At 43.1% G+C, this 22,987-nt stretch overlaps 1 protein-coding gene across 1 annotated transcript; it reads right to left on the reverse strand.

Moving 5' to 3' along the window:
- Window positions 1-11,384: 11,384 nt before the first annotated feature.
- pitx1 (paired-like homeodomain 1) lies at window positions 11,385-17,810 on the reverse strand. Its single transcript, XM_084386806.1, has 4 exons — window positions 17,388-17,810; window positions 14,328-14,435; window positions 13,331-13,533; window positions 11,385-12,595 (listed from the first exon to the last, which is right to left on the reverse strand). Exons 2-4 carry the CDS (start codon window positions 14,416-14,418, stop codon window positions 12,059-12,061), a joined length of 831 nt encoding a protein of 276 aa, XP_084242932.1. The 5' UTR covers window positions 14,419-14,435; window positions 17,388-17,810; the 3' UTR covers window positions 11,385-12,058.
- Window positions 17,811-22,987: the final 5,177 nt, after the last annotated feature.

Consider the following 22,987-nt stretch of genomic DNA (forward strand, 5'->3'; position numbering starts at 1 on the left):
TGATGGTGTTCGTGTCGTCAGACGCTCATGACCCTGATGGTGTTCGTGACGTCAGACGCTCATGACCCTGATGGTGTTCGTGACGTCAGACGCTCATGACCCTGATGGTGTTCGTGACGTCAGACGCTCATGACCCTGATGGTGTTCGTGTCGTCAGACGCTCATGACCCTGATGGTGTTCGTGACGTCAGACGCTCATGACCCTGATGGTGTTCGTGTCGTCAGACGCTCATGACCCTGATGGTGTTCGTGACGTCAGACGCTCATGACCCTGATGGTGTTCGTGTCGTCAGACGCTCATGACCCTGATGGTGTTCGTGTCGTCAGACGCTCATGACCCTGAAGGTGTTCGTGACATCAGACGCTCATGACCCTGATGGTGTTCGTGTCGTCAGACGCTCGTGACCCTGATGGTGTTCGTGACATCAGACGCTCATGACCCTGAAGGTGTTCGTGACGTCAGACGCTCATGACCCTGAAGGTGTTCGTGACGTCAGACGCTCATGACCCTGATGGTGTTCGTGACGTCAGACGCTCATGACCCTGAAGGTGTTCGTGACGTCAGACGCTCATGACCCCGATGGTGTTCGTGACGTCAGACGCTCATGACCGTGATGGTGTTCGTGACGTCAGACGCTCATGACCCTGAAGGTGTTCGTGTCGTCAGACGCTCATGACCCCGATGGTGTTCGTGACGTCAGACGCTCATGACCCCGATGGTGTTCGTGACGTCAGACGCTCATGACCGTGATGGTGTTCGTGACGTCAGACGCTCATGACCCTGATGGTGTTCGTGACGTCAGACGCTCATGACCCTGAAGGTGTTCGTGACGTCAGACGCTCATGACCCCGATGGTGTTCGTGACGTCAGACGCTCATGACCCTGATGGTGTTCGTGTCGTCAGACGCTCATGACCCTGATGGTGTTCGTGACGTCAGACGCTCATGACCCCGATGGTGTTCGTGACGTCAGACGCTCATGACCCTGATGGTGTTCGTGTCGTCAGACGCTCATGACCCTGATGGTGTTCGTGACGTCAGACGCTCATGACCCTGATGGTGTTCGTGTCGTCAGACGCTCATGACCCTGAAGGTGTTCGTGACGTCAGACGCTCATGACCCTGAAGGTGTTCGTGACGTCAGACGCTCATGACCCTGATGGTGTTCGTGTCGTCAGACGCTCATGACCCTGATGGTGTTCGTGTCGTCAGACGCTCATGACCCTGAAGGTGTTCGTGACGTCAGACGCTCATGACCCTGAAGGTGTTCGTGTCGTCAGACGCTCATGACCCTGATGGTGTTCGTGACGTCAGACGCTCATGACCCTGATGGTGTTCGTGTCGTCAGACGCTCATGACCCTGATGGTGTTCGTGACGTCAGACGCTCATGACCCTGATGGTGTTCGTGTCGTCAGACGCTCATGACCCTGATGGTGTTCGTGACGTCAGACGCTCATGACCCTGATGGTGTTCGTGTCGTCAGACGCTCATGACCCTGATGGTGTTCGTGTCGTCAGACGCTCATGACCCTGATGGTGTTCGTGACGTCAGACGCTCACGCTCATGACCCTGATGGTGTTCGTGTCGTCAGACGCTCATGACCCTGAAGGTGTTCGTGTCGTCAGACGCTCATGACCCTGATGGTGCTCGTGACGTCAGACGCTCATGACCCTGATGGTGTTCGTGACGTCAGACGCTCATGACCCTGATGGTGCTCGTGACGTCAGACGCTCATGACCCTGATGGTGTTCGTGACGTCAGACGCTCGTGACCCTGATGGTGTTCGTGTCGTCAGACGCTCGTGACCCTGATGGTGTTCGTGACGTCAGACGCTCGTGACCCTGATGGTGTTCGTGTCGTCAGACGCTCGTGACCCTGATGGTGTTCGTGACGCCAGACGCTCGTGACCCTGATGGTGTTCGTGACGTCAGACGCTCGTGACCCTGATGGTGTTCGTGTCGTCAGACGCTCATGACCCTGATGGTGTTCGTGACGTCAGACGCTCGTGACCCTGATGGTGTTCGTGACGTCAGACGCTCATGACCCTGAAGGTGTTCGTGACGTCAGACGCTCATGACCCTGATGGTGTTCGTGTCGTCAGACGCTCATGACCCTGATGGTGTTCGTGTCGTCAGACGCTCATGACCCTGAAGGTGTTCGTGACGTCAGACGCTCATGACCCTGAAGGTGTTCGTGTCAGACGCTCATGACCCTGATGGTGTTCGTGACGTCAGACGCTCATGACCCTGATGGTGTTCGTGTCGTCAGACGCTCATGACCCTGATGGTGTTCGTGACGTCAGACGCTCATGACCCTGATGGTGTTCGTGTCGTCAGACGCTCATGACCCTGATGGTGTTCGTGACGTCAGACGCTCATGACCCTGATGGTGTTCGTGTCGTCAGACGCTCATGACCCTGATGGTGTTCGTGTCGTCAGACGCTCATGACCCTGATGGTGTTCGTGACGTCAGACGCTCACGCTCATGACCCTGATGGTGTTCGTGTCGTCAGACGCTCATGACCCTGAAGGTGTTCGTGTCGTCAGACGCTCATGACCCTGATGGTGCTCGTGACGTCAGACGCTCATGACCCTGATGGTGTTCGTGACGTCAGACGCTCATGACCCTGATGGTGCTCGTGACGTCAGACGCTCATGACCCTGATGGTGTTCGTGACGTCAGACGCTCGTGACCCTGATGGTGTTCGTGTCGTCAGACGCTCGTGACCCTGATGGTGTTCGTGACGTCAGACGCTCGTGACCCTGATGGTGTTCGTGTCGTCAGACGCTCGTGACCCTGATGGTGTTCGTGACGCCAGACGCTCGTGACCCTGATGGTGTTCGTGACGTCAGACGCTCGTGACCCTGATGGTGTTCGTGTCGTCAGACGCTCATGACCCTGATGGTGTTCGTGACGTCAGACGCTCGTGACCCTGATGGTGTTCGTGTCGTCAGACGCTCATGACCCTGATGGTGTTCGTGACGTCAGACGCTCGTGACCCTGATGGTGTTCGTGACGTCAGACGCTCATGACCCTGATGGTGTTCGTGACGTCAGACGCTCATGACCCTGATGGTGTTCGTGACGTCAGACGCTCATGACCCTGATGGTGTTCGTGACGTCAGACGCTCATGACCCTGATGGTGTTCGTGACGTCAGACGCTCATGACCCTGATGGTGTTCGTGACGTCAGACGCTCATGACCCTGATGGTGTTCGTGACGTCAGACGCTCATGACCCTGATGGTGTTCGTGTCGTCAGACGCTCATGACCCTGATGGTGTTCGTGACGTCAGACGCTCATGACCCTGATGGTGTTCGTGTCGTCAGACGCTCATGACCCTGATGGTGTTCGTGACGTCAGACGCTCATGACCCTGATGGTGTTCGTGTCGTCAGACGCTCATGACCCTGATGGTGTTCGTGTCGTCAGACGCTCATGACCCTGAAGGTGTTCGTGACATCAGACGCTCATGACCCTGATGGTGTTCGTGTCGTCAGACGCTCGTGACCCTGATGGTGTTCGTGACATCAGACGCTCATGACCCTGAAGGTGTTCGTGACGTCAGACGCTCATGACCCTGAAGGTGTTCGTGACGTCAGACGCTCATGACCCTGATGGTGTTCGTGACGTCAGACGCTCATGACCCTGAAGGTGTTCGTGACGTCAGACGCTCATGACCCCGATGGTGTTCGTGACGTCAGACGCTCATGACCGTGATGGTGTTCGTGACGTCAGACGCTCATGACCCTGAAGGTGTTCGTGTCGTCAGACGCTCATGACCCCGATGGTGTTCGTGACGTCAGACGCTCATGACCCCGATGGTGTTCGTGACGTCAGACGCTCATGACCGTGATGGTGTTCGTGACGTCAGACGCTCATGACCCTGAAGGTGTTCGTGACGTCAGACGCTCATGACCCCGATGGTGTTCGTGACGTCAGACGCTCATGACCCTGATGGTGTTCGTGTCGTCAGACGCTCATGACCCTGATGGTGTTCGTGTCGTCAGACGCTCATGACCCTGAAGGTGTTCGTGACGTCAGACGCTCATGACCCTGAAGGTGTTCGTGACGTCAGACGCTCATGACCCTGATGGTGTTCGTGTCGTCAGACGCTCATGACCCTGATGGTGTTCGTGTCGTCAGACGCTCATGACCCTGAAGGTGTTCGTGACGTCAGACGCTCATGACCCTGAAGGTGTTCGTGTCGTCAGACGCTCATGACCCTGATGGTGTTCGTGACGTCAGACGCTCATGACCCTGATGGTGTTCGTGTCGTCAGACGCTCATGACCCTGATGGTGTTCGTGACGTCAGACGCTCATGACCCTGATGGTGTTCGTGTCGTCAGACGCTCATGACCCTGATGGTGTTCGTGACGTCAGACGCTCATGACCCTGATGGTGTTCGTGTCGTCAGACGCTCATGACCCTGATGGTGTTCGTGTCGTCAGACGCTCATGACCCTGATGGTGTTCGTGACGTCAGACGCTCACGCTCATGACCCTGATGGTGTTCGTGTCGTCAGACGCTCATGACCCTGAAGGTGTTCGTGTCGTCAGACGCTCATGACCCTGATGGTGCTCGTGACGTCAGACGCTCATGACCCTGATGGTGTTCGTGACGTCAGACGCTCATGACCCTGATGGTGCTCGTGACGTCAGACGCTCATGACCCTGATGGTGTTCGTGACGTCAGACGCTCGTGACCCTGATGGTGTTCGTGTCGTCAGACGCTCGTGACCCTGATGGTGTTCGTGACGTCAGACGCTCGTGACCCTGATGGTGTTCGTGTCGTCAGACGCTCGTGACCCTGATGGTGTTCGTGTCGTCAGACGCTCATGACCCTGATGGTGTTCGTGACGTCAGACGCTCACGCTCATGACCCTGATGGTGTTCGTGTCGTCAGACGCTCATGACCCTGAAGGTGTTCGTGTCGTCAGACGCTCATGACCCTGATGGTGCTCGTGACGTCAGACGCTCATGACCCTGATGGTGTTCGTGACGTCAGACGCTCATGACCCTGATGGTGCTCGTGACGTCAGACGCTCATGACCCTGATGGTGTTCGTGACGTCAGACGCTCGTGACCCTGATGGTGTTCGTGTCGTCAGACGCTCGTGACCCTGATGGTGTTCGTGTCGTCAGACGCTCGTGACCCTGATGGTGTTCGTGACGTCAGACGCTCATGACCCTGATGGTGTTCGTGACGTCAGACGCTCGTGACCCTGATGGTGTTCGTGTCGTCAGACGCTCGTGACCCTGATGGTGTTCGTGACGTCAGACGCTCGTGACCCTGATGGTGTTCGTGTCGTCAGACGCTCGTGACCCTGATGGTGTTCGTGTCGTCAGACGCTCGTGACCCTGATGGTGTTCGTGACGTCAGACGCTCGTGACCCTGATGGTGTTCGTGTCGTCAGACGCTCGTGACCCTGATGGTGTTCGTGACGCCAGACGCTCGTGACCCTGATGGTGTTCGTGACGTCAGACGCTCGTGACCCTGATGGTGTTCGTGTCGTCAGACGCTCATGACCCTGATGGTGTTCGTGACGTCAGACGCTCGTGACCCTGATGGTGTTCGTGACGTCAGACGCTCATGACCCTGATGGTGTTCGTGACGTCAGACGCTCGTGACCCTGATGGTGTTCGTGTCGTCAGACGCTCGTGACCCTGATGGTGTTCGTGTCGTCAGACGCTCATGACCCTGATGGTGTTCGTGTCGTCAGACGCTCATGACCCTGATGGTGTTCGTGACGTCAGACGCTCATGACCCTGATGGTGTTCGTGTCGTCAGACGCTCATGACCCTGATGGTGTTCGTGTCGTCAGACGCTCATGACCCTGAAGGTGTTCGTGTCGTCAGACGCTCATGACCCTGATGGTGTTCGTGACGTCAGACGCTCGTGACCCTGAAGGTGTTCGTGTCGTCAGACGCTCGTGACCCTGATGGTGTTCGTGACGTCAGACGCTCGTGACCCTGAAGGTGTTCGTGTCGTCAGACGCTCGTGACCCTGATGGTGCTCGTGTCGTCAGACGCTCATGACCCTGATGGTGTTCGTGTCGTCAGACGCTCATGACCCTGATGGTGTTCGTGACGTCAGACGCTCACGCTCATGACCCTGATGGTGTTCGTGTCGTCAGACGCTCATGACCCTGATGGTGTTCGTGTCGTCAGACGCTCATGACCCTGATGGTGTTCGTGACGTCAGACGCTCACGCTCATGACCCTGATGGTGTTCGTGTCGTCAGACGCTCATGACCCTGAAGGTGTTCGTGTCGTCAGACACTCATGACCCTGATGGTGTTCGTGTCGTCAGACGCTCATGACCCTGAAGGTGTTCGTGTCGTCAGACGCTCATGACCCTGATGGTGTTCGTGTCGTCAGACGCTCATGACCCTGAAGGTGTTCGTGACGTCAGACGCTCATGACCCCGATGGTGTTCGTGACGTCAGACGCTCATGACCGTGATGGTGTTCGTGTCTTCTGGACTGGTTTAGTGTTCCCACTGATCACGCTGTTGCTGATCTGTCTCTGTCACTGGAACACTGCAGAAGTCAGATGTCGTGGTGTTTGGGATGAACCCGAGACATCAGATATCTGTCAATCAAGATAACAAGGTTCAGAGCTACTCTTACATGTTCCCGGGTTAAAGTTCAGCCACAGACTCTCTCTGGCTGCGGTTCTGTGGTCCTGTGGAGGAGACGGTCCCGCTCTCCTGAACCAGCTGCAGGACTGAGAGCTGAACTGTGGAGGTCAAGGGTCAACAAGACCGCTGAAGGACTCTGGATCTGCTGACAGAGACCGAGGTCGGGACATTAAAAAGCCCTTCAGTCTCAGAAAACCTCCATTACTGCATTTGTGGTGGAGAACTGCTCTCCTCCAGCCCTGAAACCCCATCAGTGAACGAGCGTGTAAAGGATGTTTTAAAACTTTACAACTGGCCAAAAAATATAATTGTAAATTCTATCATGTAATATATACACACTTTTATATTTATATTTATATTTTGCTCTTGATTATTTTTACTGGTAAAGTAATAAATTAGAAGTAGACTTCAGGTTATGAGCCTTTCAGGATGTAGAGAAAGAAATGTTGGCGCCATAAAACATTCCGCCAAACCGCTATCAATATCAAACAACAATAATAAATATTGAATTTTAAGTGATTTTTAATCACTTCATATAAACTACATCGGCACAATCATCAGAGAGGAACCAGTCGAAACTACAGTAGTTAACATTTGAAGTGGATCAGAAGAGTTCTTCACAGTTTTCCTCAGACAATAACGGGTATTCTTCAAAATTCATAACTTTGATGAAAGGTTTTGATCCACTTCAGATGTTGACTAGTTTCAACTGCATCCCTTATTAAATGTATATTTGTTTATTTTTGTTGTGGGTCACATGAGGGAGGAAAATTATATATTAATGCTTTTGCGTTCCCCGATAAACTGTGTTCATTCTCAACTTTAGCGTTTTTTGCGAATGAATGCCGTTTCTTGGAGGAAAATGCAAAACGTTAAAAACGGCACAAAAGTAAGATTAATTACCGTTACCTGATCCTGGATAGCAATCGTGATTTTCAAATCTAGATAGTTGTGATCCAGATGAACCCTTCTGAACTGTGCCATTTAACCCTAACCCTACCGATGCGAACTCTAGTTTATCTCCAGCTTTAGCCTGTGTGTTGTGTAGTGTTCCTGCATCCTTCTCTTATTCCTGCTCCAGGGTAAAGACTGGCCCTGCTTCAGCTGACCTTTGACCCTTGGCTGTGATGAAATGAAAGATGCATTGCAAGGTGATTTTATGACCACTTTTCATATATTTCAGTGCAAAAAATCAATTAAAGTTTCTAGCTGATACAAACAACAATATACAAAAACAAGACTTTACAGTGATCATTTCCAGATTCGGGTTAGAGATCTGCGCTGGTGATAAAACCAAATGCTGAATATTTCAAACTGTTCGCGTCTTTAACGCATTAACGGCGTACATTATTCCATCAACTACATCACAATTCAGTTCATTACAACAGTTTATTGAATCAACTGGGAGTCTGAGAGAAACACTGAACTCAGTCCTTCAGTGCGTCACTATCCGCACTGACTCCGCAGGGCAAACCGCATCCAATCCGGATCGAGTTCTTCAGAGTGACGCCGGTTTAACGAGCCCGCAGTTCCCGTGCTTCGCCTCGTCATTGTTGCCTGCTATTTTTGTAATTTATTTATCCTTCAATTGCCTGTTTTACTTTTTCATAAATGTTATTTTTTTTTATCTTGGTCTAAACCTCTTGAATTATGTTTTTAATTCCACCAGTGTAAACAAAATATGTCCCATATAGACGTGCAGATATAAAGACAGGATGCTAGTATTAGTTTCGTATATGATAAAGCAAGTGATTTTATATTTATATATCAGTCCTTTCAGTCATTTGTATTGTGTTCGGACAGGCATCTCAATGTTCTCCATATGCATGTTTCCTCATCGCACTAAAATACAACTTTTTTAGAAATGCATGTAGTTTTGCATTTGGAATGTAATTAATTCTCAAAACTCTTACAGATTTATCAGCTTGGCAGAACAGAAGAAGGTGTTCTCCAGTAATTATAGTTTCTCTGTCATTATTCTGAACTGAATCTGCAGGATGAAACTCAATCAGAGTCAGTAACTCTTCAGTTCACCTTCACAAAGCTGGTTAATCATTCCCTCAAGTCATGATAATAGCAGGTTTTGTGAGTCCATAAAACGCCTTCATGGCGAGACCGCTTTTCTCCAGGGTTAGTTAGATATGCCAGTGTTTTAATTTGTGTGTCTTTATGTTGTGTAAATTCTTATGCATTGCTTAAATGTCTTAATTATGGTTTATATTTTATTTTTGCTGATAATGATCTTACTGCTCAGCTGTATGCTTTAATTGATTTGTGCTATTTTTTATTTTATTTTATTTTTTATAAATATATAGCCTACACACGGGGTTATTACGGATAATATCTCATGCTGTTATCTAAAAGGATGATTCTAAATATATATTTTTAAAGAACATTGGATATTGTCGAGTAGGCCTATCGGGTATTCGCTTATAATTGCTTCTTGTAAATTTCATTTGAGTATTCCGCATTGCTGTTTTAATGTGTTGTTTTTTTTTTTTACTACATGCCTTTTCAATTAATGTTATAGTTTTTCTGTCTTATCAACGTTTCCATCTTCCTCTTCCAAACCTTTATGTTTGTTGTGACAGAATTATTGCATAATATCTCACATTACAAAGTGCAGTTTTGTACTTCATAACAGCCTGTTGATGTTTACAGCGATGGATTATGATTGAGCATACACTACTACACGTCGCTTAAATATTAAGTGCAATATTTCAAGCAAAATATTGTCTTTCATAGCCATAACTTTGTTTTAGGTTTGCTACAGCTCAATGATGCACGAACTGAATAAGTAAGACAACGAAAAAGACAATAAGAGAATTTTTCTATTTTCCAAAACAGTAATGATTTATTAATGCAAACTGAGAGTAGGACATATGCGCCAAAGAAAATATCACATTAATGTTATTATATTGTAAAAGAGAAAACATTTAAGCAGCTGTTTCTACCTGATCTGACCCTTCAAACCTATTGTAGTGTAAAAAAATGTAAAAGATTTTACATTTTAGATTAGCCGATGAAATATATATTTTTCCAGTGACTGATAGTTTTGTTATTGTTGTTTTAAGATTTGAATCTAAAAAAAAAAAATTCAAATAGGAAACGGTAATGTTAAAATCGGATGTTTCACGTCATGTAAAATATAGTTGAGAGAACACATTTTCACATAAATATAGTGTCGTTTTTGTTGTTTGTTTGTTTTTTAATTATAACTATTCTAAGTAGGCTATTTTGAATAGTTCAGTGAAGGCAATAAATGAGCGTAATAACACCATGATCACTTAATGATGTAAAACATATAATCCTTTCGGATATTATAACCCCGCCACACTCTGAATTTTAAGAATGCCTAATTGAGACCGTGTGGCCATTAATGTTCATTAAGGAGAATGTTCATCTTTAATTGAAGGAAATACAATGTGGATTTCTTAAGAGCTGATGAAGATGGATTTTGAATAATTAATTAAACATGTTGAAGTGACGTGCATTGTCTCCTTATCTTAAGCGATTAGACTAGCAGTCTGTGCTTGACTTCATATCAGTGATTGATTAATCAGCTGTTGAGATAAATTAGCTAAAGAAACTAATCAAATGCTGCACATCATATAATTAAAGCGGCACCCTTTTCTGCTTAAAATGCTTTTAAAAAATAATTAAAATGGCAATAAACCTCGAAACAATTACGGAAATATTTCCTATTTTGTTCGATGCGCGATTTTTTAGGTAATAACATTGAATTCGTTATGCTATTTAAATCTTAACTCTAAAAGCCTACTTTAGATATGATCCGATTTATTAGAGGTAACACGACAAGTCGAAGGGAGAAAAAGAATCATGTGAATAACTAGAATTTACTTTCGTCGGAATCTGTTAAAAAATATTTTGCAGTGTTATTTTATTGTTCCTCGAGTTTAAGATACTGAAATAAATAATTATTCTGCCGAAGTGCTTTCAGGAATTATAATATGTGAATTATTATAATCACTCGTTTCCGTACGGACTGCACGCGATACACGATCTTCGCTGTGTGTTCGCCGGATTCTCGGTTTTGTCATTGTCCTCCTCGGCAGGTTTGTTCACTTTCTTTCAGACAGTCTCTTGTTTGAATTGGGGAATGAATGAGTTTAACGCGTCCTTGAGAGGCATGTCAGCATTGTGAACTCGTTCTGTTAGTCTAAACCAGAGGAAGTGACCATTAACACGGGCCTCGACCTTTGGGGGAATTAAAGGCGTTATTATCAGTGGAAAAGGATCAGCAGAATTAGGGAAAACATCAGTTACGACAGACCTTCTCCTTCATATCATCTAAATGCACCTAAACACACACAAACCGATAAAAACAGTCACTTAACGTGGCAAACCGTGATAAGGAATTGATTTTCAAGTTTTCTTTCTCTCTTTCATCCTAAAGGTAGGTTTGGAGTTAATTGGAAATCATCTAGTGTAATCAAGCAAAGTGCTGGAGGATAAAAACAAGGCCAATGGAAGATATTGTCAAATATCATATACGGGTGTATTGATGTCAAGCTTAATATATTGACGAGTTGAACTTGCGCGGAACTGAAACCTGCTACAAGTAAAACACTGGAAAATAGTTTTGTGAATGAAAAAAAAAAAAAAATTTATAGTTGCGATACATATTTATATCGGCTAATTTCGTTAGATATGATTGATTATATTAATTAGAGAAACACTATTATTAAATTATAAGTGTAAATTTAAAGTTAATGAAGGCCAGGTTTTCGTTCATGTAAACGCTGTCAAGTTTGTTGCATTTAATCAAGCTAATGCCCACATTGATCATTATAATTATTTTAGAAATTCTTTGTTTTGAGGTTTATTCAAACATTACCATAAACATAAGCACAATTTTCAATCAACATGAGTACAACATAAAGTTATAGCTTTGTTATTTTGTCTACACATTCATATAATTTTTTACATTTTTTTCCCACTCGGAGTAAGCATGCGGTAACAACTACGAGGACAGAATCCAGACTGTCGATGAGAGGACAACAAAACCTCTGCAAGACAATTAATACAATTAAGAGAACGGGACTCAAACACAACTGAAGACTATCATCTACTGCGGCCTTTCCCGCGCTAACGGTGTTCACTGTTCCCACTCGGAGATACCATCATTTTCAGTTTTGTTCCACGTTTTATATATATGTACAATGTATGAGTTTAACTTGTCTTCAAAACGTTGCAATCCAAATAATGGATTTAAATTGTTGTGCAAGTTTAGGTAAACACAGACAATCCGCATATTCCATTGCAAAATGCCGAACGCATCTAATCCAGCATGGTTGTCGTTTCTCCAGGTATCCGTTCATTGCAGTTTAACTGGTCAACTGTTAGGGTTAAGTCAGTTTAACTAGTCAACTGTTAGGGTTAGGTCAGTCTAACTGGTCAACTGTTGTACTGGCACGCGTTCAGACTCGAGCCCGGACTCTGAAGACCGCCGTATCCAAACGACGGGTGTTGCTTAGATTTGAGTCTTAACGTCGCGAGGCTGGAGTTGCAAGTGTCCCTGTACACGCTGTACGGAGAGCCCGGGGGTCCATACGGGCATGTGGACGAGCTCATCGCGGGACTGATCGCGGAGTTATTCAGGCCGATGTTGTTGAGGCCGGTGGTCGGCATGCCAGGCACGGCGGAATGTCCCATCCCGGACGCCATACTCATGGTTGAGATCGAGGTCGGGGCGGAGAACATGGACTGGGACGTGAGGGGACTCATGGAATTAAAGAAGGTAAAGTTCTTCGTGGACAGTGGGTTTGGGGCCAGTCCTTTGTTGGTCCAGTTGTTGTAGGTGTAGGCCGGATACACGTCATCATAGGGTTGCATTAATCCGCTGAACTGCGGCAGGTAAGTGTTCTTACACAGGTCCATCTGCTGGTTTCGTTCCCTCTTTCTCCATTTCGCCCTTCGATTCTTGAACCAAACCTAGAGGAGGAACGCATTATATTTACTCAAGCGCAACCAATGCTATTAAACAGATCAAAACGTTCACTGGAAGCAGATAGTAACTCTTCTTGCTGGCTGTATAGCGAGTAATCTGCATTTGTTATGCGAATATAGCCCTACTTAATTAATCATTTTAAATATCCGCAAAATTGTATTTTCAAAAGCATTAAAAAATAATGGCATGTAAAAAGTCAAAGTGTAGGGCTAATACTACATTAATGTCGATAAATTAAACCAACCGAGAAATGTCTGACATTTGATGAACGTTTCAATTCTAAATCCCTTACTATTAAAATTGTAAATGTGGGTCAGACATGAGAAATTTCTACTGAGAAATATTTCTAAATATCGCTGAACAAAACTCGGGAAGAATATATTGCCTATAGCTTTTCCTTAAGAGAGGTTTAGAGATTTTAATCCTTTAAATAATGAAAAACAACCCTTAGCCTGCGTTTGTTAAAAAATAGACATTTTCCTATTATTAATAGCAGGTTATGACTGAGAATACAACTGACAAAAAAGAAGCACTTTTTAGAAATAGACTTGATTAACGATTTATTTAGCTAATAAAATATGTAATTGTACGTTTAATGTTTTGTGATTGTTCTTATAGGATATTTTTCAGACTTCTTGAACCTGTAAGCTGAAATGTTCTCACGCATATGTCCTGAGAGCATGTGCACAGTGGTGTGTGTGTGTGCTGTGTTCTCGTACCCGGACCCGGGCCTCGGTGAGGTTGGTCCACACCGCGATCTCCTCTCGGGTGCTCATGTCCGGGTAGCGGTTCCTCTGGAAAGTGGCTTCGAGCTCCTGGAGCTGCTGGCTGGTGAAGTGAGTCCTCTGCCGTCTCTGCTTCTTTTTCTTGGACTCATCCGAATTTCCATCGTCGCTTTTCTGCTCGACAGACCTCTCCTTTTCTGGGGAGAATAATTTTGAAATCTGGTGAAATCTGGTGAAATCTAGTGAGTAGCGCGTATTTTTGCCGGAGATTTGGAAGGGAGTCGGACACAAAACGAGAGTCGGACAAAAGGGAATAATGTAATGATTCTGTTGCACCGTGCTTGTCAATCCACAAATATGCAAACAAGCCTTATTAAAATGCGTCAATGGGACGGAAACTATTTGAATACATTTGGCTACCTACGTACAGCTAAGTCTATATTTTAAGTTTATTTTTTATTTATTTTTTGCTATTTGAAATATCAAGATAGAAGTCAGGATATAGGCCTATGCAGTGGAAATGTTTTAAAATCAGGCCTAGTTCATTGTTGTTTACAGCACTACATTCATGTTTTGCAGTTTATACAACACTGTCATAAAAATGCATTTAATTGTAAAATTTACGACAGTGGGAATTTAAACCGCGTTTTTTATATAATTAAAACGGATAGGCCTATATAGAGTTTTAAGGACGCCGTATCTGTAGGCTAATTCTAAACGTGAATTTCTATTTAGTTTTTAAAGTTTGCAAAGTAGCAAGAGGCTAATGTGCATCAAGCACTGCACGGTTTCTGCAAAATGAGACTGGAAACAACAGCTAAACAGTTAAACAACTGACGTACTAAAACAAAACATTTTACACATGTTAGGTATGGAAAGCAAGCTTATTTTTAACACGTGTAAATGTAGCCTATGCGTTTGGTTAAAAAGGCTAGCTTGCGTGTGTTTTCGCTCTCTGTATGGTTATGTAAACGTAGATATGTGTGTTTACCTGCGGTTTCATTATCTGAAGACTCGCTGCTCGTGTTCTCCAGTGTTTCTCTGGTGCTGTTGCTTCTCGGCAGATGGAAAGATGAGGCCATGTCCACATTCAGTCCTCCTTTAAAACAATCATGTGTTATTAAATCTCTTCAGCGGTGTGAAGCGAGCGTCAGCAGACTCGCTACGCGATATTATAATGAATAAGCCCGTGAACAGCCGCGATCTCCAGCAATATTGTCCTCAAAAGCACCTCAGATCGGCTATATTCCTGAAGAGTAGATGTTCGGAGTGAACGAGTGAAGTGTCCACCAGCAGGACCCACCCTCTGCTCACTTCAGTCCCACCCACAGAGGAAAAGCATTTTTCATACAAGTAAAGTTTTTCCTTCAAAACTTCTCCGCCGAGCTCCTGGCATTATTGTGTATCAGAAACAGTGTTTTTGGACTCAGTCTGCAGCGCCATGAACAGTGAGAGGTTGTTACTTTAACAAACAGCTGATATACCAATGTCCAGACATTTTCAAACAAACAAAAAACATATTATCCATAAAATCCATCAGTTCTACCGCGCTTTTTAGCAGTTACACTGCAGCACTCAGAACCACGTACCGCTATAATTAACATTAGCCTATTATTATTTGACATAAAGCATATTCTTGAAGCCTGTGCACGAGGCAATTACCAATTATTGTTATTGGCGTGCAGTTTAATATCAGTCATTGAAGCAATGTCAGTATTTCTCTTTTAATAATAAGAATTAAAAAAAGTCTAACATTACAATTTGTAGTTGGAATTTTGTTATTTAGAACCAGCAAACCAAATGTGTGTTCAGAAGAAAAAGACTTTGAGGTTCATGAACACGCTGTTATATTGAATGAATGTTTAGGATTAATGCATTTATATTAATATTTTCTACAAAAAATTATTAGTAGGCTATCCTACCACTATCGCCCAAACCATGACGTAGCCTATAACACAACCTAAAATTGCCAAATAATATGCAATATAATATGGGTTTACTGTGACATTTTCATGTCCAGAGAACATCTCGCTGCCAGCTGTGATTGTTCTGTAAAGTTTATTAAAGTTAGTGGCGCTGTTGATGAGAATATAATGATGATGATCCATAACCTGCGAAAAATAGGAAAAGCGCCTTTTCTAAATGTTCACGGCTCAACTTTCTCAAAGTAACTAATTAGAAAATTCCACAATTCATACACTGCAGACAATTCATATTCTTATTTAACAAGCCTACTCATCTGACCTACTTTATTATAATCATTATTATGTTGCATTATTATTATCATTATAGTAATTTACGGAGAAAACCTTTAGTCAGATCTATCAGCTGCATTTCCTTCCACAGACATTAACAAATAATAACACTTGATCTGACAGCAGAGTGCACGTGTTTCTTCTTATGTTATATTAGCCCATACATTATTCGCGTTATACTCTTGTAGGAATGACCCCGGATACATTAAGTGTTGCACAATCACTTAATTCACGTGTATTAAAAAATATTCCCAATGAAAATCCCAAAAACACCATCGTCGACGAAGACCTAAAAATTAATTTCGCTTGCAGGAGAACTACAGCTATAGAAAGCTATCTGTAATTCTATGACAATGCGTGTATTGATAACAGAAAATAGTATTAGGCTAATATTGGTGCCTCGGTATCTTATATAGAGATTAATTTCACGAAACTGACATTATTTTAATTGTAGTTTAATTCAAGCAAATAAATGCCAAATAAATAAATAGTTTTATGTTTATAACGAACACTGAAGATAGACGCGTGGAATCATAGTTCGCCTAATATGTGCATTTGAAAAGTGTGGATCAACATAAAACTATCATTCAGAGATATTTTATGAGCAGGTAAGAATATATTTGCATATTTTAGCTATAAGATTCTTCGGGTTGTTTGCGCTCACAGCATCACTTTCACATCTGTGTCAGACCTGAAGCAAAACAAAGATGTCTAAAGATGCATGCAAATTAAAGACAAAACAATACATTTTCCCTCGAATAAAAACGAATTTCGCATATTACCAGTTCAGCCTTTTCAGGTTTTGGCCTTCCTTGTGAATTCAGACAATAAACTGCAGTTTACTAACCGATTTAACTAAATTACCCGGATATTATTCGACAAAGAAATAAATAATAATAGGCTATATGAAAAAATATATATAATTTAATATTTTAAGGAGGCCAGTGGATTTAGAAGACTTTAAGGAAGCCTGTAAATAAACGCTGGAGAATATTCTTATATTATTTTTAACGACAATGTAACCTAACAAACAACTTGTCTTAGTCGTGACCGCAACTTGTCTGGAAGGCTGTTAATATTATTATTAATATTATTATTATTAGCCTATTATTATTATTATTATTATTGTTAAGAAGAAGAAGAAGAAAAAGAAGAACGATCGCGAAGAATTAATGCGCCGCATGTGATTGTAATAACAACTGAATAATACGCATTTATTTATAGCAATGCGCAAATCCGTCAGATGGTTAAGTGCAGCCTAATTCATTTCAGAACTATACTAAAATACTAAGATTTTATTTTTGAAAACACTCGAGCTCGCGCACTCGTGCAAACACGCACATTCTCCAAACTTTTGAAAAGGTGTCCCAAAATAAAACTCTAAAACATCCTAAAATCAAAACGCTTGTGTTAAATGATGATCACCTCACTCGTGAACTATAGGCCTAAAGAAACAGAATCCTGTCTTTCTCTCGTTCAAGCAGCCACATGCACCCGCAGGACAGTGCACGAGCCGCAGTGCACGAGCCGCAGACTCCTGCGGTTTAACCTGCACACTAATGCAAAGCACGCGCCTTATACTGCTACATTCGTGTCATAGTTTGTATATTCATTTATTTATATTAATTGCTTTGCATAACCACATGTTGACCAACATTTATATTTATCGCGTTATAACAACCTATTATACAAAGCGAAAACAACAAAACTCTTACAGGCTAAGATAATAAATATGATTACAGATACTGCACTACATATTTCCAAACATTGTTAAAAAGCGAGGAATAATGACTCACGTGTCAGTTCTCTGAAAGGCTGTTTGATTCCTTTTCTCGAGTGTTAAATCGTCTCCATGCATTTATAATATATAGTTCCTAAAATGTGTGTTTGTTGTAAGCAACGTTGAAGTTTATGCGCGAGAAGACGCGCGCCGGAGCCTGTATCGGGTACACCGAGCGATCGTGACGTCACACCCCAGCGCGCGGTCCGCATGACGTCACTCGCGCATGCCTGACGGAGGATGAGTGACATCTCAGACCACTGTCAGTGTGTGGTCACTCACGAGTTCTGCTATAGCTTTATTTCGCACTGTGTTAGGTTATTTACTTTTTTTTTTTTGTATTTTAGTAGGCTATTTGAATTATTTTATAAGTAAAGATTTTTTGAAGACAATGAATGCTTCACATGTAAGCTATGTAATGTATAGTATGTATGTGACAGTAGAGATCACTTATTTAGGAATGGGTTTAGCATACTTTTAACTATTTTTAAATAAGCTGCCTATACGGTCTTAAACGGAATGTAGGTAAAAAACAGTCGCTAAAAACAAGATGCTTCGAATGAAAAAACAAAACAGAAAAAATATGATGAATTATACAGTGTTATAATTTATAAAATTAATTCGTCTGTGATTACTTGGATATCGTTGACATGTTCAGATATATTTCTTATTGTTCCGAAATTATAAATATTAAAATACAGATAAGTTAAACACACAAACATTTACCCAAGATAGATTATAACGCACTGATGGAATCATTTTAGAAAACTTTAATGAGTAAAACAGCTGACCCGAGCTCTTACATTCAGTCCATGCTTTATCTTTATTTTATTTGAGTAATTTAGCCTATATATGCCACCAAATAAATTGACGCTCACCATTCAATTGTATCTTCGTTTATTTTGTTTTTCAATCAGTAAAATTCAATTCAATTCAATTAAAAGCATGATCCTTAACATTTCTGAGTTTCATGAAGCTCATTGATTATAAGATTATAACACGAACTTCCAGTCTTATATGCGGTTCCATCTATAGGCTACATTTTTAAATATGTTTGTATTTTTTGTATCTCAGAAGAGTTGTGGCACCAACACACCTGCTGTTATCATGCATATGAGATAAATGCACAGACAAAGAGATTATTGCATGTTTAAATATCATCTCAGTCATTTCCCTCTGGATTTACAAACGCGATTAATAAAATACATTTTGTTCTCCAGAATTATGGCCGCACAGTTTTGCATCGACAGAGGTCATGTGTCATTGGAAACCAATTTGATGGAAGTGGTGTAATTTTTTTCACCGAAGTCATCTATTGCCTCGATGACATCGGCCGTTTGCTCTGAAAGTGTGTTATTGTAATTCCCGAAGGATTGAGAGTCTCTGCGAGTGTGTTTATTTGCGGAGATTATCGTGTCTGACCTCCATCACACTGAGTTTAGCTCGAGCTCTCCTGGATCTGGGTCCTGACACACACTCAAGGCTTCTGTGTGAGACCAGAACACTCAACACATCTCGCGGTCAGACCAGGATATTCTCTGATCTGTTGGAATTATAGTTATTATTGCTATTTGTTTATGCGTTTAAAACAGCTGCAGCTGAGAAACAGTGTAAAGGAATAATTCCCGACGGGCCGCTGAATTACTGAACACGCACATTATGAAGCGAAGCGGCCGTGCATGAGCCTATACTTTACAATAATGGAGCAAATTAATATACAACGGTTTCCATTTACTAATACATATTTTCCCACGTTATTTCAAGACAGAGAGAAAGAGAGCATGTGTGTGTGTGTGTGTGTGTGTGTGTAAGAAAGAAAAGAGAGATTTTTAAACACACAGCTTCAACCCCATAACACGTAGGCCTACAGGTATCAAAATGAGTTCTTCAACCACAATACAGATGATTTTATTATTATAACATTGTAATTAAAAAATATTCTATATCATTCATTAATTTAAAATGCTTAAATTCAGCAACAAGTCTTCAAGCATTGAGATATTGAGAGTGTCTAATCATAGCGAAGTGTTCAAAAACAGCCTCTCCGATATTGACTAATGAAACTGAACAAAAAGTGTGTGTGTGTGTGTGTGTGAGAGAGAGAGAGAGAGAGAGAGAGAGAGAGAGAGAGAGAGCAGGAATAAAACACAGAGCGCGCTTGATAAAAAGTAATTGCGTGTAAAAAGAAAATGGACACTGTCATTTTTATCCTGCCGTGTGTGTGTGTGTGTGTGTGTGTGTGTTTGGTCATGTTTTTATCCTGCCGTGTGTGTGTGTGTTTGGTCATGTTTTTATCCTGCCGTGTGTGTGTGTGTGTGTGTGTGTGTGTGTTTGGTCATGTTTTTATCCTGCCGTGTGTGTGTGTGTGTGTGTGTGTGTGTGTGTGTTTGGTCATGTTTTTATCCTGCCGTGTGTGTGTGTGTTTGGTCATGTTTTTATCCTGCCGTGTGTGTGTGTGTGTGTGTGTTTGGTCATGTTTTTATCCTGCCGTGTGTGTGTGTGTGTGTGTGTGTTTGGTCATGTTTTTATCCTGCCGTGTGTGTGTGTCTGTGTGTGTGTTTGGTCATGTCTCTCTGGGTTATTTTAGCAGCAAAGATCATTTAAAAAACTGGAAATGAAATTAAGTGACATGTAATGCTGGTCTGGATAAAGAACTTTACTGGATAAAGAAAAAGTTGTCTCAAAATCACTGTAATCAAAGTTTAAAAAACAAATAATCTAAGTTCTACCACCAGTTCTGGTGAAGCGCTGAGCTCGGTCTCTCTGGATGTGATAATAGAGGACACTGGCCCAGTCCACAGGGACACACTACTGATTGTCATCATAAAGAAAATTGTGTATTTTCCAGTTCTCTCATTGTGTTGCCAGTTTGATACTGTTACTGTATAAGCGTTGTCAAGTAATTGTATAAGAAATTATCACAGTTTTTGCCACTAGGTTTTGCCAGTTACATCATGTATAATCTACACAAAAATGTGGCTCAATATCTCTGTAACGGCTGATTTAAAGGCTCCTACTGTTGTTGTGGAGTCTCGGGTTACAGGAATCACAGGTCAAAAAACACTTTAAATTTCTCATAATATACATTGAATATCACCATATTTTTCACTGATTCTCAAACACTAGATGGATGAAACAGTCTCTCTAAATCCCTCCTTTAGTCTGCTCTGATTGGTCTACTCTGCTCTGATTGGTCTACTCTGCTCTGATTGGTCTACTCTGCTCTGATTGGCCAGAGGGCTCAGTCTGTTGTGATTGGTCTACTCTGCTCTGATTGGCCAGAGGGCTCAGTCTGTTGTGATTGGTCTACTCTGCTCTGATTGGCCAGAGGGCTCAGTCTGTTGTGATTGGTCTACTCTGCTCTGATTGGCCAGAGGGCTCAGTCTGTTGTGATTGGTCTACTCTGCTCTGATTGGTCAGATGGCTCACTCTGTTGTGATTGGTCTACTCTGCTCTGATTGGCCAGAGGGCTCAGTCTGTTGTGATTGGTCTACTCTGCTCTGATTGGCCAGATGGCTCAGTCTGTTGTGATTGGTCTACTCTGCTCTGATTGGTCAGATGGCTCAGTCTGTTGTGATTGGTCTACTCTGCTCTGATTGGCCAGAGGGCTCAGTCTGTTGTGATTGGTCTACTTTGCTCTGATTGGCCAGAGGACTCAGTCTGTTGTGATTGGTCTACTCTGCTCTGATTGGCCAGACGGCTCAGTCTGCTGTGGTTGGTCTACTCTGTCCTGATTGGCCAGAGGGCCCAGTCTGTTGTGATTGGTCTACTCTGTCCTGATTGGCCAGAGGGCCCAGTCTGTTGTGGTTGGTCTACTCTGTCCTGATTGGCTAGAGGGCCCAGTCTGTTGTGATTGGTCTACTCTGTCCTGATTGGCCAGAGGGCCCAGTCTGTTGTGATTGGTCTACTCTGCTCTGATTGGCCAGAGGGCTCAGTCTGCTGTGATTTGTCTACTCTGCTCTGATTGGTCAGATGGCTCAGTCTGTTGTGATTGGTCTACTCTGCTCTGATTGGCCAGATGTCACAGTCTGTTGTGATTGGTCTACTCTGCTCTGATTGGCCAGATGTCACAGTCTGTTGTGATTGGTCTACTCTGCTCTGATTGGTCAGATGGCCCAGTCTGTTGTGATTGGTCTACTCTGCTCTGTTCTGATTGGTCAGATGGCCCAGTCTGTTGTGATTGGTCTAAGTCAGACTAAACGCCCAGTACCATAAGTTAACTTCAGCTCCTCCGGAGGCTTCCTAAAGCTCAGCGATTATACATGGTTAAGACAGTAACAATGCTGTTGATTTTACCATATCAATCTGAGCGTGAGTCGATGTGGAAACACCTGAACCTCCATCGCAAGGACGACTCGAGCAGGACTCAGTGTTTCAGCAGTGTACAGCTGTAAATCCTCACCGTCAGCATTAACAAGATTATTTTCATCAACAAACTGTGAAACTCACACAAGTTTATGCAAATGTGTCTTCTAGCGATGTAGAACCGTAACGCATTGGGATTCAAAACACAAACGAGTCGTAAAGGCGGTTCAGAGTCGATTCTTTCTTTTTGGAGACAATAACTTTATTTATCGTGCACTTTCCACTTTACAACTTTGCAGAACGTTAACATTCACAAACAGCTAGCCTATATCACACACTGCGTAAAAATGAATATTCTAGAAACCATAACAGGGACACTTTCATTCATGCAACAACATGTGAATCCTTATGTAACTAATGAAACCTGCTTTATTAGAGGTCAGTCATCATTATTACTAAGTGATTTGAAAAAACTCCTAACCATGTAACTTCAGCAAATGTATTGTGTTGCAGACATGAACGAGACACAGCGAACTAAAATATGTTCTAAGAACGTTTTGCTAACGTTGTTATTTCTGAATGTTTCTGTAAAATTCAAAACGTTCAGTTTTTTCTTGTTTATGAAAACGTTAAGCGGACATTCATTTCTTCATTCTTACCATGGGAATGTTTCTTCTGAATGTCCTCTGAAACATTTCAACTACATAAACATCCAGCTAAAACGTCCATGAACGATGTATAATGTTTTTATGCTAACGTTAAACCGTGTTGGCTAATGTTTCAACAAACGTTTTATTAACGTTACTGGAAAAACGTTTGTTCATAACTTTGAGAGAACCTTGACAGAACAAATGTCATGGTTTCATTCATGCAATCAAAATATTTGATTTCCTAAGATATGAATTGAGCAGTTATGGCATTGTGAAGCACAGTGCAGTACGCACACTACATTGCATTTAGTTTAAAACATTTACATATTTACACTGGATAAAATAAACAAGTTAGGTTTTTATTTATTTATCAAAAGTCACTTGTATGTTTTGGACCATTTATTATACGAAAGGTAGTGAAAACATTTATTTATGTCAGTAAACTTATCTAGCTTGTTCTATGCAAGCTAAAGCTTGAGTTCTGAATATCTTCCACATTTCCTTTCATGATTCTTTACGTGTGCATGCGTGTGTTTTTAAGATATTTCACACACACAGTAACTGAATGTAGTTGTATCTTTAACTTCTGTGTTGATGGGAGGAAACACTCATTCGTGGGAGCTGAGCATTTCTACGCCAGTGCTCTGGGCTCTTTATGTGT

The sequence above is a fragment of the Rutilus rutilus genome, assembly GCF_951802725.1.
Source record: "Rutilus rutilus genome assembly, chromosome: 18".
Taxonomy (NCBI): Eukaryota; Metazoa; Chordata; class Actinopteri; order Cypriniformes; family Leuciscidae; genus Rutilus; species Rutilus rutilus.

Coding starts and splice junctions, on each gene's coding strand:
- pitx1 (XM_084386806.1), bottom strand. CDS start 14,418: ATGGCCTCATCTTTCCATCTGCCGAGAAGCAACAGCACCAGAGAAACA. Junction 13,534..14,327: donor TTCAGATAATGAAACCGCAG/GTAAACACACAT, acceptor TATTCTCCCCAG/AAAAGGAGAGGTCTGTCGAG. Junction 12,596..13,330: donor TCACCGAGGCCCGGGTCCGG/GTACGAGAACAC, acceptor TTCCTCCTCTAG/GTTTGGTTCAAGAATCGAAG.